The sequence below is a fragment of the Heterocephalus glaber genome, unplaced genomic scaffold (genome assembly GCF_053883595.1).
Source record: "Heterocephalus glaber isolate CG9 unplaced genomic scaffold, H.glaber_assembly_v1.0 deba00001452, whole genome shotgun sequence".
Lineage (NCBI taxonomy): Eukaryota > Metazoa > Chordata > Mammalia > Rodentia > Bathyergidae > Heterocephalus > Heterocephalus glaber.
The window spans coordinates 25,829,946-25,849,358 of record NW_028258302.1 but is presented as its reverse complement, the minus strand read 5'-3'; the positions used below and the strand labels follow the sequence as shown (position 1 = coordinate 25,849,358).

General features: G+C 45.7%; 1 protein-coding gene across 1 annotated transcript in view; it reads left to right on the top strand.

Annotated features, from left to right (window-relative positions):
* Positions 1 to 4,360: 4,360 nt before the first annotated feature.
* Positions 4,361 to 19,413, top strand: part of Kazn (kazrin, periplakin interacting protein) — a 1,072,553-nt gene continuing 1,057,500 nt past the window's right edge. The window contains exon 1 of the mRNA XM_004850318.4: positions 4,361 to 5,377. Within this exon, the coding sequence (XP_004850375.1) occupies positions 5,287 to 5,377 (91 nt within the window). The 5' untranslated portion in view covers positions 4,361 to 5,286. The remainder of the gene's footprint in view (positions 5,378 to 19,413) is intronic.

Genomic DNA, 19,413 nt, shown 5'->3' with positions numbered 1-19,413 from the left:
TTCTTCCTATACCTCTGAGCATCCATTTGGGATCATTTTTCTACTCCTGAAGAAATTCCATTTAATATTTTCTTGACTGGATCTGCTGGTGATAAATTTTCCTACTTTTTTTGGTCTGAAAATAGCTTGATCTCACCCTCATTCTTCAAGGTTATTTTCAATGAGCATACAATCCTAGGTAGTAATTATTTTCTTTTAGGGCTTGGAAAATATTATTCCATTAACCTCTGGTTTCCCTAGCTTGTGATGAACTCAGATGTCCCTCTCTGCTGTTCCTCTGAAGGTTATCTGTTCTCTCCTCTTCCCAGGCTGGGGAGGAGGTGAAGAGGGAGGGAGAGAGAGAGAGAGTCAGAGACAGAAACAGAGTAACAGACAGAGACAGAGAGACAGACAGAGGAATAGAGAGGGAGAGAGAGAGAGACAGAGACAGAGAGACTTCCTCTGCCTTTTTGTTCCATTTAGGCCTCTGTACATTGGCTAGTGCCTACCCACACTGGTAAGGGAAGATCCTTTTTGTTGTCTATGGATCCAACCACTTACCTGCTCATCTCTTCTGGAAACAACCTCACAGTCACATCCAAGAAATAGCTAGCTAAAAGGGCATCCCTTAGTCAAGTCAAGTTGACATATAAAATTATCCATCACAAGTAGTATCAGTTCTCTCTTCTGATTGTGCATCTCTCCTTCATTTTCTCTTCTCTATCTTTCTGGGATGACAATTAGATCCATGCCAGACCTTTTATCTGAATCCCTAGGATTCATTCTTCCACCTTATCTTTTCCATTCTCCATTCTGACTTTCTTCTGACCAACCTTTCCGTTCACTAATTCTTCCTATCTGTGTTTAATATTAATTTGATAATTTTAAAAAATAGTTTAGTTTCTTTGCCAATTTTTTTTATGTTGACCCACTTCCCTGACCATATTTGTCTGGATCACCAGTGGCTTTCTTTCTGTTGTCTGTTTCTCTGGCTTTGTGACCACGTTATCTTGGTACATTTGGTTTTCTCAAGTTATAGAAAAACTGCAAAAATAGTACAAAGAACTCACCTGCTGCTCCTGCTGATTGTTGCAGGAGACATGCAGGCTCAACACTAACAAATCCAATTTATCTTGAAAATTTTGAATCCAGACTTCCTAAAATGTTGACCACTATATTAGTTAGAGTTCAATAGAGGAAGAGCTTCAATAGAAACTATATGTATAATAGTATGAGGGGATTTATTAGGTAGGCTTGAAGAGTCAGAGGCAGAAAAGTCCACAGTGGCTGTCTGTTGGATCAGGAGTGGGAGAATCCACTGTGGCCATTTGTGTACTAGAGAGCTGGAGGATCCAGCAGTTGCTCAGCCTAAGAAGATGGAAGCCACAGTGCAGGAGGGATCAAGGATGAAGCACCAGTCTAAGGTCAAAGGCCTGGAAGGTCACTAGAAACCAATGTCCAAAGGCAAAAGCAGCAAAGGATGCACCCCTCAAGACTGGTGCTCTTCAAAACAGACACATTTCCTTCTTTTCTTCCATCCAGGCTACCTGTGAGGCTACTGGTTAGTGTCACTCACATGGCATTTAAACAAAGAGGATGGGTCTTCTTTCAGTTTGCTGGCCCATATGACAATCATCTACAGACACACTCAGAATTGTGCTTTACTAATCTGCCAAGCATTTCTTACTTCAGTCAAGTTGACATATTACAATAGTCACAGCCACTAACCTGAAAACATGAACACAGATAGCGTAGGATGAGGGGATCTATGTAGGACAGAGAGCTCAAGAATAGGCTCAGGTCTGTGGAAACTGAATGGATAACAATAATGGTGCTACAGTGGGGACATAATGGGTGTGGTGCCTCCTTCAGTTTGGGCTGCAATAACAAAGTGCCATAGGCTGCTTTGTTTAAGCAAAAGCAATGAATTTATCGTCGTTCTGGAAGTCTGAGAAGCCTGAGGGTGTCACCAGGGCCTGGTTCTGCTGAGGGTGTTCTTCCCAAATGTAGGCTGCCAGCTTCTTGCTGTGTCTTCACGTGGTAAAAAGAGAGCAGGAGAAATTTCTGGCATCCTCATTGGAAGAACACTGATCCCACTTACTAAGGCTGTACCCTCAAGACCCCATTTCCTAATAGCATCAGAGTGGGATGTTAGGATTTCAATGTACAAAATGTCTTTGGGGAGAGTGCTCATCCACTCAGTCTATTGCATAGGGCAAAGAAGGTTTTGGGAAAAGTAGTTCACAATATTGAGGGGATAAAAGCTGTCTGCTACATAGATACAAAGGTAGGCTCCACATATCTGCATGATAGGTAAAACTATAAAGGAGTCTGACTGTGATCTAGTAGAGAAGGATTATTTAAGCGAGACCCGCGAATCAGTCTAGAAGTCAAAAGCACCCCAGATCTGACCACTCTGATATTAAATGTTTCTAGTCAAGAAAAGACACCATAAATGAACAAAGTTATCAGTCAGATGACCACCTGAGAGGAGACACTGGCAAAACCCACATGAGTAAGTGGCTAATATCTAGCAAAGTCAAGGGACTCCTATAAATCCATAAGCCAGGAAATAGGAAAATGACTGCAAAAATGGGACAAGGTTATGAAGAGGAACTCTCCCAAGAAGGTCAATTTTTTTTTTTTTTGAGACAGGGTCTTACTTTGTAGTTCAGGCTGGTCTTGAACTCACTCTGTATCCCAGGCTGGCCTCAAACTTGTGGTGATCCTTCTGCCTCAGCCTCCCAAGTGCCAGGGTTACAGGCGTGCACCATCACACCCAGCACTAGGTCAGCTTTAAAAGAGCTCAACTTTCTAATAATCATGGAAAGGTAAATCAAAGGAACAAGCTATAATGAGCTGCATCTATTAGATTTTTGCCAACAGTTATTAACCAAGATGTTGAAAAGTGGGAGTATTAATACTGGGTGCATTATTAGTAACAATATCATGTGCAGCACTATTGAAAGTATAACCCAGCACAGCCACTCTGGGGTAGTACCTGGAAGCATTTGATGAACTCAGATTTGCGTTTATCTTGGAGTGTGTTCATGCTGCTCCAGAGTACATAAGCAGGGAAGTCCTCGTGCTGGCCCACCCTCTAGGTTCATGATGTTCATCCTGGTATAATCATTCTGAGTGCCTCTGTTCCTTCTCAGTGCCTGATGACCTGGAGCTTGGGTAGCAGCATTACAGTGTTGTTTATAGCAGCAGGGCCTGGCAGCAGGTGCCTGGTGCTATGGGAGCAGACGAAGTCAAGTGTGGTGAATTTACTACATGAGTCACCATGGAGTGGTGAGCAGCAGGGTGCTGGGTGTACAAAGAAGGGAGGAAAACATGGTTTGCTAAACAAAAGACACCTGCAGGTTGAACTAGCACATAAGGTTACCTTGGATTTTTAAAGGTGGCTTAGCAGTGGCATAGTGGCCCATTTCTGGGAATCACTGTAGCTACGACCACCAGAAAGCTGGTTCATTTCCCCTTCTTCGTGGGCTTTTGCAGTTAGCAAGAGTCTGGTCTTTGCCTGGCCTCAGCCTTTGATCATTTCAGAGCCACTGTCAGAGAGAGTGGACTCTGATGTTCTATAATTCCATAACTTGGAGAAAAGCCTCTTCCACCCTAAGAAAAGGTTTGCTAAATCATCACTTTAAGCCACACACATGAAGTCAGACTTCACTGGAACTCTTGGAAGTATTTCAAAGCTTCTCTGGCTTGGCTTATCCATCCCAGGTAACCCTTAAAATATCACTGAGCTGTGTATCTGTGCTGGTCAAGTGGTTCTATGGGAACAGCTTGTTTGGGAGGTTTGGGGACCAAATCAGTTGGCATCTTACCTTTGGGACCTTAAATCTAGAATAGGCAAATGGCTTCAAACCAAACTTTCTGAGACAAGCAGGCACAGGTGCTTTGATTGCTGTAGGTGTGTTTTCCTGCTCTGGCTCGTGACACCTGCGGTTCCACCTAAGGAGCTGATGGCCAGCGTCCTGCGAGTGTTGAGGCCAAATCCACAGAGATATCACTCAAATGTTCGTGGGAGGAGGGGTGGTGTCTAGCAAGTCAGCACCTTTGTGTTCGGCAGATAGGAAAGCAAAATAAAGGCACCCCCCCCAAAGCAGCTGTTGTGATCATGAAAACGGTACCCCCCCCCCCCCGAGAGAAACTGCCCCTTCCTTTCTGAGCAGGGACAGACATGATTCTACACACAGCGCAGGGTGTGGATGGCCAAGAGAAGCACCTGTGCGTCTCTGTCGCTCCAGGGTCACCGGGGATGTGTGTCGTCTTTCTTCTCTCCTCGTCTTGATCGTTGGACTTTATTGCCAGCCTCCTGGTCTCCTGTGCTTGGCACTCCTTGGCTGTGGGCATGAAGCGGTTACACCAGCCCAGGAGCCTGCTGGGTTGAGTTAGCCCTTCCTTCTGCATCCAGGATCTCTCCAAGTAACGGCTTTGCATCATGGAAAAGGGGTGGCGGCGTGGGCTGGGGCGCCCGCTGCAGTAGGGCACAGCAGGGGCCCTCTCTCCTCCTCTCATTGGGCTCCTCACTGCTCTGCAAGGAGCAGGGAGCAAGCGGACGAAGGAAGCAAGCGGACGAAGGCATCCGCAGGAGTGAAGGATGAGTCAGGGCCGCCGGGGGCAGCCAAACTGCAGAGCGACCGAGCCACACGCGCCTTGCGCGCTCTCCCCTGGCTGCAGCTGTCGCCTCGGAAGCGCTGGACTCTGGGCCGCGGCTCTCAAAGCGGACCGAGGAGCCCAGCACAGGCGCTGCGGGGGAGCGGGGCGGCGCCGGCGAGGCCAGTTCCCGGGGGAGCCCGAGGAGCCTCTTGCCCTGCCCTCCTCCCGGGGAAGGAGACTCGGCGGAGCCTGGGTAGGCTGTGCCTGCAGCTGGCGCGGGGACGCGGCTGGGCTGGAGCTCTCTCGCGGGTGCCAGGGGAGCCGGGCTGAGCAGCGACCCGGGGCTCTACCTCTCCCACGGCCTCAGGGGAGGCAGGCGCAAGTCCCAGCCACCCTTCCTGGACAAGAGAAATCAACTCTGTGAGGGAAACTTAGATCTGTCTTTTACATCCAACTCCTGCAGCTGCGCCAGACTTGCAGAGCGCCTTAGGGGTCCATTTTTCGCCTGGCTGGTGTTTGAGAAAAACTGCAAGGAAAGGGGGGCAAGAGGAAGAAACACTGTAAACTTTGGGGACGGGAACATTTTCTTGGAGGTGACAAGTACCCTCAAATCTACAGTTCCTGGGTCAGAGACAAAGTCCTCTGATTAGACACTCTGAGGTCTGGACACTGCTACACAACCAAAGACCCCAAAAGACCATGGAATCCACGCTGGCAGCATCCGGTTCTGCCCCAGGCCCAGTCACCTTCTCCCACGTCTTTGGTCAGCAGTGCCAGCTCATGGAAGCAGGTAGGACTCGAATGGTGTGTGAGGTACCCAGAGGGAGGGGTGTGTGTGTGTGTGTGTGTGTGTGTGTGTGTGTGCGCGCGCGTGTGTGCGCCTCCTTGCTCTCCTGAGGAAGCTGGGAATATGAGGCTTGACTAGCCAGTGACATGACTGCCTGGCGTTTGTCATCCTTTTTTTTTTTAGTTCTTTTATTGGTACATTTTAGGTATGCAATTCGTTTATATTTATCATTGGGTGCTTGTACCTGTACATGATATATCTTGGTTCTTATTTTTTTTCCCCATTACCTGTGCGCCCTTCACCCCCTCTGACCTTCCCTATTTACATAGACATCATTTCCATTTTTTTCCTTTCTCATAGTTTTTCCTTTCCCTCTTTTCTTTTCCCCTTCCCCTCCCTTCACTCCTTCATCTTTGGACCTTTTTTTCGTTTATCACCTTAAACATTCAAGTTTTTAGGACTAGCCATGAGACTGAATGGGCCATGGAGCACAATTCGGAGGCTCCCCGTTTATCTTTCGTGATCTGTTTTCTTTCTGGCTCTCTGGGATTCTGTGACGGGTGACCGTGGCCATCTGTGGGGTGCAGGCAGGGTCCTAGAGTAGTTGTCTTGCTGTCAGCAGACCTCTTTCTGCCCCCCAGTGGTGTGGAAGCTGTGCCTGGCCAGGTGGTGTTGGACTAACTTAGCTGCTCAGGATAGGGGGATCCCACTGGAGCCCTTGCTCCTGTTTGTCTTCCAAATGGCTCCTGTTTTATACCCCAGAGGAGAATGGGCATGGCCTGTAACCCTCCCCCAGGCCAGCCGTCTTGCTGGGATGTGTTTGGTCACAAAGCTGCCAGGTGAGGGCTGATGGCACTGTCACTGAGATGGAGCCCACAAAGCATGCGTGGTGCATGCCTTTGACTTCGTGGGAGCCAGATAAGAGCCAGTTATTCCCTTGCTTTTTTGGAGTTTTTTGCTTTCTGTTGGGAGGAGCAGCACACATCCTCTGATGGTTTCCTGGGACTTTGAAGTGTTTGTCATGTTTTTTGCCTTGAGCCTCAGGAAGATGGTGTAAAGAGCACTGTAGTAGGAGTCTGGAGCCTGAGTCAGTGGGTATGCCTTTATTAGTGGACACAGGACCTCTTCCCTGGTGCATCATCTTCCAGCTACAAAACAAGACAACTGGACTCAGGGCTGCCTGATCTACCCTCATCTTAGGACAGCTCAGTGGAGAGTACAAACTGGAGCTGGGTCCGAAGACGGGGTGCATTGGCCCAGACAGGCAGTTTGTGGCATGGGTGAGTGGAGGTTCAGAACTGGATGGCCTGAGCTTGAGTTCTAGCTTGTTATAAGCTGTGAGACCTCAGGCAAGTTACTTAGCCTGTCCGTGCCTTGGTTTCCTCATCGATACGGTGGAGCTGTAAGGCACTCCTGCATAAGGCCACTGCCAAGGCGAAATAAGATAGCATGGAAAACATCCTTCTGTGGGCTACTTGGGGTGCCTGGGTCTTCAGAGAGAAGCACAGCCACCTTTGCAAGTGAAGATGGAAATAAAAGGGCCCCTCCTGCACCTCCACTTTGATTCTGGTTTGTCTGCCAGGCTCTGCCTGTCCTGTGCTGCCTTCTCCGAAAAGACTTAGGCTTTCTTGGACTGGGTTTCAGGGCCCCTCACTGCTCTGAGGCTACAGTGGGAGGTGCTTGGATTTCTAAAATGCCTCCCCTCTGGCCTCATCTTCTTTCATTTGGAAGCAACCAGGCCTAAATTAGGCCACAATACCCTCCATCTCCTTTAAAAAAATCCTTTATGGCTGGCAGGAGAGCAATGCAAATGTGCAGAACAGTGACCAGTGGTCCCCAGGAGACCACTGTCCCTGAAGGAATGAAAAGAAGAATAATTAACCTCTAAGTCAAAAGAGTGCACTTGACGAGGAGGCGGAAGGGACTGAGGCCAAACACTGGGAGTCTCTAGTCAGCCATTTGGAGTTTTGTTAGTATTGCAAATGAGATCTTAAATGGGTGTGCAAACAGTTTGCAGGCTCCCGGCCCGGCAGCTAGGTTAACCAAGCCTGTTCTCCTGGGAGGTGAGATGGAGCTGTTGGTCCCACATATTCATAGGGCACCACTGTGGACCCTGCACGGTGCCAGGGACAACAGGAGCTGCAGAGTTCGGTGTGGCCTTGACTCAAGGGGATGATGATGTAGTTGGTGATGAACATAAACCATACTGGGGAAATTAGGCACAATGTGACTCTGCAATGATGCTGTTTCTGAACAAGTCTTCCTCTATGTCATGGAAAGCATGTGGAATTCTTTCTCCCTGAGCCTGAGCTCAGCTGGTGCTGGTTGTGTAAGCTGCATAAACTCTAAAGGCATAGATCGCAGATCAGGGACCCTATAGTCCTAGGGCCAAATTCGGCCCACCACTTGGTTTTGTAAATAGTTTTATTGGCGTATTGCTATCCCTATTCACATGTATTTTGTCCATGACTGCTTTCATGCTATGACGCTAGCATGACTAGCTGTGACCAAGACCATGTGATTCATAGAGCTAAATATGTTTAGTATCTGGCTGTTGGCAATCTTTTCAGGTCCTGCCCAGACCAACATGCATGGTACAAAGTGGAGCAGACAGGATTCTAGTGGGACAGTGCACAAGGTCTCAGGCCTGAGAGATTGTTTCCATCTCATGCTTACTTGGTGGTACCTTTGGTGCTGCCCCGAGCCTTGATCTCTCTCACGTCCTCCCTTGCTATTCCCACAGTACCTCACATGTGTACCAGGAAGCCCTTGAGTGAATCTGAGTGTCTTAACAAGCATGGCCATGTGCCCAGATCTGTGGCTCCTAAGCCAGACCAGATCCTGTTTGCTTCCTTTCCATGGCCTCCTGCAGGCAGGGCTGCAGTTCCTATTTAACAGGTGAGGCTTTGATGTTGGCAGGGCTGGGATTTAAACTTTAGTCAGACCAACCTCAAAGCCTGTACTCAAAAAAGGCCATCTCACACCTTCCACAACTGTTTTTTTTTTTTTTTTGTATTAAATTCTTTTATTGGTACATTGTAGGTATACAACACAATTACATTTCTCATTGGGAATTGTACCTTTATATAATGCATCTTGGTTCTTATTTTTTCCCCACTCCTAGCCCTCCCTTCACCCCCTCCACCCTTCTCTATTTACAAAGACTTTATTTCCATCTTTTCCATTTCTCATCATTTTTTCCTTTCCCTTCTTTCCTTTCCCCTGCCCCTCCCACTACCCCTACCTCTTTGGACCTTTTCTTCCTATTTTACATTATCGATTATTCATTCTAATCATTGGTACATTTTAGGTATACAATATAATGACATTCATCATTGGAAATTTGCACCTTTACATAGTCTCTCTTGGTTCTTATTTTTCACCCTTGTCCAGCCCTCCCTTCAAGCCCTCTATTCCTCCCTATTTACAAAGATTTTGTTCCTATTTTTCCATTTTCTCATATTAATCCCATTCCCTTCTATCCTTTCCCCTAGCCCTCCCACTTCCTTCCCCTTTGCCCCTTTTCTTCCTATTTCACATTACCTATTATACATTTAGTCCTTATTTACACTTTCAGTTTCTCACACCAGAGAAACTATTCAGTATTTACACATGTTTATTTCACTTAAGAGTATTGCCTCAATGTGCATCCACTTAGCTATAAATGTCTCTAATTTCTCATTTTTTATGGCTGAGTAGTACTCCATTTCATAAAAAAACACATTTTCTTTATCCAGTCTCCAGTTGATGGGCATTTGGGCTGTTTCCAAGTTTTAGCCATTACAAACTGTGCTGCTATGAACTTGGGTGCACATATATCACTGTGGTATGAGTCTTTTAATTCTTTGGAGAAGGTCCCCAGTAGTGGACTAGTGGGGTCAAATGGGACTTCCAGTCCTAGTTCTTTGAGGTATCTCCATAGTGATTTCCAGTGCTTGCACCAGTCTACACTCCCACCAGCAGTGGAACAGGGTTCCTCTTTCCCCACAGCCCTGCCAACATTTGTTATTGGTTGATTTCATTATAGCAGCCATTCTTTCTGGAGTGAAGTGGAAGCTCAGCGTTGTTTTCCTTTGCATCTCTCGAATGACCAGTGATGTTGAACATTTTTTCATGTATTTATTTGCTATTTCTACTTCTTTGTCTGAGAAATTTCTGTTCATTTCAGATGCCCATTTTTGGATTGGGTCTTTAAATTTGGGAGGTCTGATCTTTTAAAGTTCTTTATAGATTCGAGATAGTAGACCTTTGTCTGAGGAAGAGCAGGTGAAGATTTTTTCCCACATTGTGGGTTGTCTCTTCACACTGCTGGTGGTTTCTCATGCTGTGCAGAAGCTTTTTAATAAGAAGAGATCCCACTTGTTGATTGTTTGTGCTAGTTCACGGGCAACTGAGGTTTTGTTCATAAAATCTTTTCCTACACTGATGTCTTCAAGGGTTCTACCTAACCTCTGTTCCAACTGATTCAGAGTTTCTATTTTAATATTTAGATCTTTAATCCATTTTGATTTTAGTTTAGTGCATGATGAGAGATACAGGTCTAGTTTTAATCTTTGGCAAGTTGAAACCCAATTTTTCCAGCACCATTTATTAAAGAGGCTATCTTTCCTCCAGTGAGGGTGTTTGGCTCCTTAATTGAAGATGAGATGGCTGAGTGTGTCTGGCATTGTTTCTGCATCTTGTAATCTGTTCCACTGGTCCTCAAGTCTGTTTCTTTGCCAGTACCATGCTGTTTTTATCACAATAGCTTTGTAGTATAGTTTCAAGTTTGGGATTGTGATACCCCCTGCCATGTCTCTGTTACCTAGAATTGCTTTTGCTATTCTGGGTCTCTTCTTGGTCCAAATGAATTTTTGGATTTTTTTCTCGAGGTCTATGAAGTATGCTGCTGGGATCTCGATTGGAATTGCATTAAATCTATATAGCAGTTTTGGAAGTATGGCCATTTTCACTATATTAATCCTTCCTACCCAGGATCAGGGGATGTCTGTCCATTTTCTGATATCATCTTCAATCTCTCTTTTCAGAGTGCCATAGTTTTCAGAGAAGAGGTCTTTGATTTCTTTCGTTAGGTTGATTCCTAGGTATTTCAGTTTTTTGGATGCTATTGTGAAAGGAATTATTTGCCCTATTTCTCTCTCAGTGAGTCTGTCATTTGTGTAGAGGAAAGCTATTGATTTTTGTGTGTTGACCTTGTAACCAGCTACTTGACTGAATTTGGTTATTAAGTCTAGAAGACTTTTGGTGGAGTTCTTGGGGTCTTCTATATAGGGTATCATGTCATCTGCAAATAATGACAATTTGACTTCTTCATTTCCTGTCTTTATTCCTTTTATTTCTTTCTCTTGTTTAATTGCCATGGCTAATGTTTCCAGAACTATATTGAACAAGAGTGGTGATAGTGGACATCCTTGTCTTGTTCCTGATTTTACTGTGAAGAATTTCAGTTTTTGACCATTTAGTATGATATTGGCTGTTTGTTTTTCATAGATGGCTTCTATCAGTTTGAGGTAGAGACCATCTATTCCAATTTTTTGTAGGGTTTTTATCATAAATGCATGTTGGATTTTGTCAAATGCTTTTTCTGTGTCTATGGAGATAATCATATGGTTTTAGTCTTTGGCTCTATTGATATAGTGTATTACATTGATTGATTTGCATGTGTTGAACCATCCCTGCATCCCTGGGATGAATCCCACTTGATCAGGGTGTATGATCTTCTTGATGATCTTCTGCATTGTATTTGCCAGTTTCTTATTAAGGACTTTTGCATCTATGTTCATTAGTGAGATTGGCCTATAGTTCTCTTTTTCAGTTGGGTCTTTCTCTGCTTTGGGGATCAAGGTGATGCTTGCTTCCAGGACTGAATTTGGGAGTATTGCTTCCCTTTCAATTTCATTGAAGAGTTTAAACAGTAGTGGCAGCAGTTCCTCTCTAAATGTCTTGTAGAATTCAGCACTGGAGCCATCAGGGCCTGGGCTTTTCTTAGTTGATAAGTTTTTAATTACATTTTCAATTTCATTGGTCGATATTGGGTTGTTCAGAATTTTTAGGTCTTCTTCGTTCAACTTTGGTAATTCATATGTATCTAGGAATCTGTCCATTTCTTCTGTGTTTTCCATCTCATTGGCGTATAGGTTCTGGAAGTAGGTATTGATGATCCTCTGGATTTCTGCTGGGTCTGTTGTAATTTCACCCTTTTCATTCCTAATTGCATGGATCTGGACCTTTTCTTTCCTTTTTCTGATAAAGTTGACTAAAGGTTTGTTAATTTTGTTGATTCTTTCGAAGAACCAACTCTTGGTTTCACTGATTTTTTGTACCGTTTTCTTAGTCTCCATTGCATTGATTTCTCCTCTGATCTTTATAATTTCCTCCCTTGTATGAGCTTTGGGGTTGTCCTGCTCTTCTTTTACTAGAAGCTTGAGGTTCAGCATCAGGTTATTTAATTGGGCTCAGTCTGTTTTCCTAATATGCATATTCACTGCTATGAATTTCCCTCGTAAGACTGTTTTCATTGTGTCCCATAGATTCTGATATGTTGTATTGTCATTGTCATTTAATTGAAGGAACTGTCTGATTTCTTCTTTAATTTCCTCTGTGACCCATTGGTTATTCAGAAGTGTGTTGTTCAATTTCCATGTGTTTATGAAATTTTTCCAGTTTCTTTTGCTATGGATCTCCAGTTTCATCGCACTATGGTCTGATAATATACAGGGGATAACTTCAATTCCTTTGTACTTACTTAAACATGTTCTATGTGTGAGTATGTGGTCTACTTTTGAGAATGACCCATGTGCAGCTGAGAAGAATGTGTATTCTGATTTTGTAGGGTGGAACACTCTGTAAACATCTGTTAAGTTCATTTGTTCAAGAGTTTGATTGAGTTCTAGTATTTCATTACTTATTTTTTGTCTAGTCGATCTATTTGTGACAGTGGAGTGTTGAGGTCCCCCACTACAATTGTATTAGTGCATATATGACTTTTCATGTCTGTTAGTAATTGTTTTATATAGTTGGGCACCCTAGTGTTTGGTGCATAGATATTTATGATTGTCATCTCTTCCTCTTGGAGTCTTCCCTTTACAAGGATGTAGTGTCCTTCTTTGTCTCTCTTAATCAGTGTTGGTTTGAAGTCTACTTGATCTGCCAAGAGGATAGCTATTCCTGCTTTTTTTTGGGATCCTGTCTCATGGAGTATTGTTTTCCACCCTTTAACTTTCAGTCTATGAGGTTCATTTTGAATTAAGTGTGTTTCTTGTATAGAGCATATTGTTCAATTTTGCTTCTTGACCAATTCTGCCATTCTATTTCTTTTGATTGGTGAATTGAGACCATTAACATTGATGGTTATAACTGAAATGTATTGACTTGTCATTGCCATGACTTTTTCTTTTTGTTGGGTTCTCCCCCTTTACATTTAATTTCTTGTCATGCCAGATGGGTTCATTCTGCTTTGCTTCCTGGGGTTGTGATCCTCAATGTCTGTTTCTAGGACATTGTGTAAAATTCTTTGGAGTGCTGGTTTGGTATTCACAAAGTTCCTAAGGTGCTCTTTGTCATGAAAGTATCTTATTTCTCCATCCATTTTGAAAGATAGTTTTGCAGGGTACATCAATCTGGGTTGGAGGCTGTTTTCTTTTAGAGCTTGGAATATGTCACTCCAAGCTCTTCTTGCCTTGATGGTTTGTGTTGAGAAGTCTGCTGTGATTCTGATGGGCTTTCCTTTGTATATGATTTGTTTCTTTTCTCTGACTGCTTGGAGAACTTTGTTCTTCTGTTGAGTTTCTGGAATCTTAACAATTATATGCCTATGTGTAGATTTTTTTTGATCAAGGCTATTTGGAGTCCTATATGCCTCACTTATCTGTATGTCAAGCTCTTTTCCCCTGCTTGGGAAGTTTTCTGCCATTATTTCTGTGAAGAGATTTTTTATGTCATCTGCACTCTCTCCTGTTTCTTCATTGAGCCCAATCAGTCTTATGTTATTCTATTTTACATCATCTAGCAGCTGCTGGATTGATTTCTCATGTTTCCTTATAATTCTGAAGCAATTTTTCTTTTCCTGGTCACTAATTGCAATCTTATCTTCTATATCTGAAATTCTGTCCTCACATTGGCTCATTCTGCTGTGTAGACTTTCAATGGAGTTTTTCATGTCCTGGAAATCTATTTGCATCTGTTTTATGGATTCCATTTGTTTCCTATGTTGGGATTCCATCATGTTCCTGAGCTCCTCTCTAGATTTATTAATCATGTCTTGCACTAGGGGCGCAATTTCTCCTGTTATCTGAGAAATTATTTCTGATTTCATTTTTTCCAGATCCCCTTTTGTTGCCAGTTCAGTGGGTCCAGGTGGTTGAGTATCAGAGTGTTCCATGTCATTTCCCTTTGGGGTTGCTGTAGGGGACCTGGAAGTCTGGTTTTGAGACTTATTTATGTGTTTTCTCATTTTGACTGGGGCGGGGGGCTTTTAGCACCTGCACAGATTACCTCCTCTGAGCTGGGTGAGGTGGGACAGGGGCCAGGAGCAGCGGTAGGGATGGTGACCCAAAAGCCCTTTCCTGTGGGCTGGGAGCAGCCAGAGGGATAGTGGCCTGGAAACCCCTTCCTCTGGACCAGAAGCAGTGGGATGGTGGCTCAGGAGCCCCTCTCTCTGGCCCAGGAGCGGTGGGAGGGATGGTGGCCTGGAAGCCCCTTCCTCTGGGCCAGGAGCAGCGGGACAGAAGGTGGCCCAAAAACCCTTTCCTCTGGGCTGGGAGCAGTGGGAGGGATGGTGACCAGGAAGCCCCTTCCTCTGGACCAGGAGCAGTGGGACTCAGTACCTTGGTCTGCTGGTCTGGTGTCCTCTGCGTCTTCGTAGTGTGGAATCAGGTGGCTGCCTGTCTGCAGCGGGGTGATTCGGTGTCTTCCGCATGACTCAGGACCTCGGTAGGGCATGCACAGACCTGCCTGTCTGCAGCAGGCTGATTTGGCATGTGTTCCGTGTGACTGGGGACCTCGATAGGGTGTGGGCAGACCTGCCTGTCTGCAGCGGGGTGATTCGGTGTCTTCTGCGAGACTCAGGACCTCGGTAGGGCGTGCACCCACAACTGGTTTTTATTTATTTTTTTGCAATGAGTTTTTAATACTGTGTCTTGCCTTACTCAAGAGTGTAGAGGAGGGCCGGGGATTTAGCTCAGTGGTTCCACCGCCTGCTTCGAAAGCACGAAGACATGAGTTCAATCCCCAGTACAAGAAAGAGTGTAGAGGAGAGAGCGACTCTCAGGATCTTTTGATGGCCTCAATTCCATTGCCTGCTCCACATCTTTCGGGCCACACCTGAAGACTGATCCTATGGAGACATTAGTCCCCGTCCTTTTCTATCCCCCAGCCCACACTCCCCTTTGTCCCTGGCAGTGGCCCCAAGGAGCAGGTGAGAAGTTAGTCTGGGCAGACAGGTGTGACCAGTGGAGGTAGCCATTCTCCAGCCTTGCTGCCCGGCCTCCCTCTGGTGTGGGTGGAAAGCCACACTCCCAGGTGGGACATTGGTTGACTTTACACCATCCAGCATCACTGTGGTTTCTGGCTCTTTCCCACATCATACTGAGGATGGTGGGTGACTCTGAGAGGATGGGCAGTGGAAACTCAACCTGGGGGACACTTGACTGTGGCAGCTGAATAATTTCTTTTGTCTGTCTTCTCCTTGGACCTCAGTGTGTCTGGCTGGCCCCTCTCTGACTTGGCACTCGGGTACATCTCTGCTAAGGGCTCTTGACTCATCTTTTGGACTGGCATTCTTGGTGACTTGCAGGCCACAGCTCCTGGGACATGGTCTCTTGTGCTAGGCTCTGACTTGCTAAGCTCCCCTTGTCACTTGAGTTGATTTGCAGCTCATCTCATTTGGGCAGAAAGCATTTCTGCAGTGTTACTTTGCTTGATGAGAAAGACTAAAGTTGTTCTGTCCAATGTGTCTTGGTGACGCTGCAGGATTCTAGACCCAGCTCAAGGGGGAGGGAAGAAGAGAGGAGGGGACAGGAAGGTGACAAGGCTTCAGGACCTGGCCTGCAGCTGCTCTGCTCTGTTCCTGGACCGCAGATCAGAAGCTAACCTGCATAATTTCTGTTTACTGACATCTTCTGTATTAGAATCTGAGCTTCCTGAGGTCAAGAACTGTGGTCCAGGACATCTCTGGGCCCTCTAAATTTCATATAATGCTGGCCAGCCATGGCACAGTTTTAGCAGTAAGATGTTGGCATGTCTGTGTCTGTTTTCACCAGACCCTTAATCCTTTTAAGGGGTGGCCATCTTCCTTCTGAGCAGGTGTTAGTACAATCAGATGGTTTTAGTGGAATCCAGCAACGCAACATTGTGGTTATGTTCATTCTCCTTTGCAAGAGTAATTCTCCTTTATGGCTCTCAAGTGAGCTTGGGGAATCAAGGGCAGCGGGGAAAACAATTTATCCCAATAGTCCCTTGGGCTGATCAAATTGAATATTTTCAACTGCAGGCTCTTAAAGGGAAAGAGGCTATGCTATCTCTTATGGGCAGAGTGGTGGGCACTGGCCCATCCTTAGCCTGAAGGTGGAGAATTCCTTACCAGTCCCTGGTTATCTGTCTCCTGGGGATATCTGCAGCTGGTGGTGGTGACATCCCTTGGACCTCAACTGGACCTCAAGAAGTCTTCACCAATGGTGGTGTGTGAAGGAAAAGCAATAGGACCACATTGGGTCCTTAAAGCATTGGAAGAAGCAGTGTGGCATCAGCCCTGGCTGTGAGCAGCAGTCTTCCCACATGTCCTTATAGCAGAAGAAGGTACTCTTTCCAAGGCTGACTGGTAAGAAGTGGGCATATGGGAATAGTATGAACTGAACTGGTCAATGGCTTAGGTTTAAATCCCAGTTCTGCCATTCACTAGCAGTGTAACCTTGGAGAAATACCTTGACCCCTCTCATTCCTAGAAAGGGGAAGATAGTTTATTATTTTATCTAGCAATAGTGAGCCTGACAGTAAATTATTGTGTGGAAAGTGTGTATCCCAATAGTCCCTTGGGCAGAATGCATTATATATAACATTTGATGTCACTCTTGCTATTTCTTATTAGTGCATCTGCTCTATCTTATTTAGTAACACTAGGAATTAAAACATTTGTCTTTGGCATGTCTTTCTGAGCAATAAAAAGTTGTTTCTTTTTTCCCTTGGCCAATCATATGGCTTAAAAAAACAAAACTCACCATTGCTTTTCCTTGACTACCAAGGCCAAGAATCAGCAATGTTACGAAAATAAATTCCCACCCATGGGTCACAAACAGATGTTTAAAGAAGGACTCGGCTTGGGGAGACACAATTTCTGCCTCTCTTCCTGGGGTGATTCGGCATTGCCTACACCAATCCTTAGGCATAGCCTTGTTTTATATGGTCAACCCTAATAAGAGGCAGCTGAATAAAGAAAATTCAAATATTACTTAAACAAAATGGAAAGCATCTGATTCCAGAGGAAGTGGTTTAAGATTAAAAAGCCAGTCAATGGAAGAAGCAAATCTTTGGTCTGAAGCAGGGCCCAGCATAGTCAAGTGCCTGGGGCTGCTTCTCAGCCATTCTAAGAGGGTTGCTAGTGTTACCATGTCTTTATCTTTAGAAGACACAAGAGTTCCTATTTTCTGGTGCAAAGTCCCATTTTGGATGTGCGTTATCAAATGAAAGATTTAAAATTCCCAAACTCAGGGTCAAGCTCTGAGAGCTGTGTCCTGCTCACATTGCCAGATCAGCCTCTGGTCTAAGTCCTTAGTTCCAATGAGCCGGGCAGTTTCCAGGCAGCTTCTAGCATCAAGAACATCCCTGCACTCTGCTCATGTCCCACACTTGGGTGTGGCATCTTCTCCCCTCGGCCACCTCTGATTCTTCCTCTCGTGCACACACATCCCTCCAGCTGGGAGGTCATTCTCAGCATCCCACCGTGCTGCTGCCTCTGGCCCTTGTGATGGAGGCAAAGAAGCACTGCCCTAATGGACTTAGCTGGAGCCATTGGGGCTTCCCCTCATCATGGGCACCTGTGTAGTAGAGATGGGGCACAGGAACAATAAATCATCCTGAGGCTCCAACATGGTCAACATTTTTGACTTGAGGTTATATGGGTCCAGAATGGACAGGTAGCTGCTGTTATGAAAGGAAAGGTCTTAGCCAAACCTTTATTGCACAAGTCCCCAAGTGGCACCAGGGTGGCCAGCCACAGAGCTGGCTATCTACCCTTGATGGTGTACTCATGGGCAGAGGGAAAGTGTCTGCCTTTGGTGAGATGACAGTGGGTGTGGCTGAGGATGAAGAAAAATGGCCCAGGGTAATAAGTCAGCAATCCCACATTACTCCTGATTCTCTCTTTGAAAATGCTGTAATGAAAGGACTGACTAGTGGGTTTCCTGCTTGAAGGTGACCTCTGCTAAAAAAGCTCCATGAAGAATAAAACCTCAAATGTACCTTTTCTTTTCCAGCATGTGGCTGGGACTGCCATGGCCTTTCAGTTTGGTCTTGATCTTGGTTATGGATAGTCGATCACCTCAGCTTCACATGAGCTGTGCTCACTTGGCCCAGTGTGGTTTTCTGACGCAGCTGCTAAATGTAGAAGACTCCAGTCCCCACATCCACGTTCCCAAGCTCTCGCCCAGATAGCCATTTCGGTCAGCACAGCTCTTCCCAGATGAAATGGGGCAGTTATGGGTTTCTCTGAATCAGAAGGAAAACATGATCCTGTACGTGTTCCTTGCCAGCAGCTGGCTCCTGACTGAGTGCAGCTACCACAGAAATCACTGTGCAAGAAGGAAAGGAGGGGCTTCTGCATGAGTCATCAGGCAACCCCCAAGAAAAAGACTGTTAGAAGGCTTAAAGCTGCCAGTGTGCTGTTGGAGTATGGGAGCTTATAGAAGCCTTGGGTCAACTACTCTGAAACAAATATACCAGTGATACACTGGGATCCCGACCTTCCACCCACCCCATCCTCTCCAAGTGGGATTTTCACAGCTTGATGAATCACCCTGATTTTATTATAGTACTAGATCACGTCTCTCTCTTGGGCAGATTCAGATCTCATCTGTCTTTTTGAACACACCAGGAGTAAGCTAATGGAGCAGACACAGAGTCTAGACTTTGACCAGAGATAAATGCATTTGTTTTGGTCCTTTACATTAACTACCCTAGGCCTGCATGTACCTAAGTGAGAGTTTAGTGACAATGTGGCTAAGAGGAAGACTCTGCCTCAGACAGCAAAGGAAAGGTCATCTGAGAACAAAGAAAGCTTTGGTGGGCACCAAGCCATCAGGAAGGACTGTGAACATGTTTGCACTTCCCGAGACTTGAACTCTTCTCTTTGAGCACCTTGAAATCATTATCAGTCGCTGATCAGGACACTTGGAGAGAGGGCTGCCTTGGGACTGGGGGTACATGGGAGCTTGGAGAAGGATGTTTCTGCCTCTACTGTCCTCAGGGACACCAGATGTGATGTGCAGGGTTGCAGGGGAACTTCTTGGGAGAGATTCCAAGAGATTTTGAGCATCTCGGGAAGAAAGTGCTCCTGGGTGCTTGTCCAGCCAGAAGTCTTGACCTTGAGTCTGTGGTGAGAAGTGGCTCTAAAAAACAGTTTCCATGGTGGGTTCCTCTGAGTCTCCAGGTAACCACAGCCCCATCAGGAGCATGGGGACAACAGGACTCTGGGCAGTAGAGAGCAGGTCCAGTCTTTGGTCAGAGAGAGAATGTGGGCCACCCATTGGAGGACTGACAATAGAGCCAGAAATCTACCAGGGAACACAGGAAGCTCTGTTTGGAGATAGAGGTAGGGTGAGCGTTGATCCATGCCTTCATCCAAAGGGCTGGGTGGAGGGACGGGAAGAGGGGCTGGGCAGAGGAGCAGAGGAGAGGAGGAAGGGAGTAGGCAGAGTTGGGGTGCCCTGGGATACTGGAGGTGGGCACACACCTCCAGCAGCCCAGAGGAAGTGTTAGGGCCACAACAGGTGAGAGACAGTAGGATCTGAGCCCAGCAAGCAGCACCACTGCTGCCTGTTTAGAGGAAG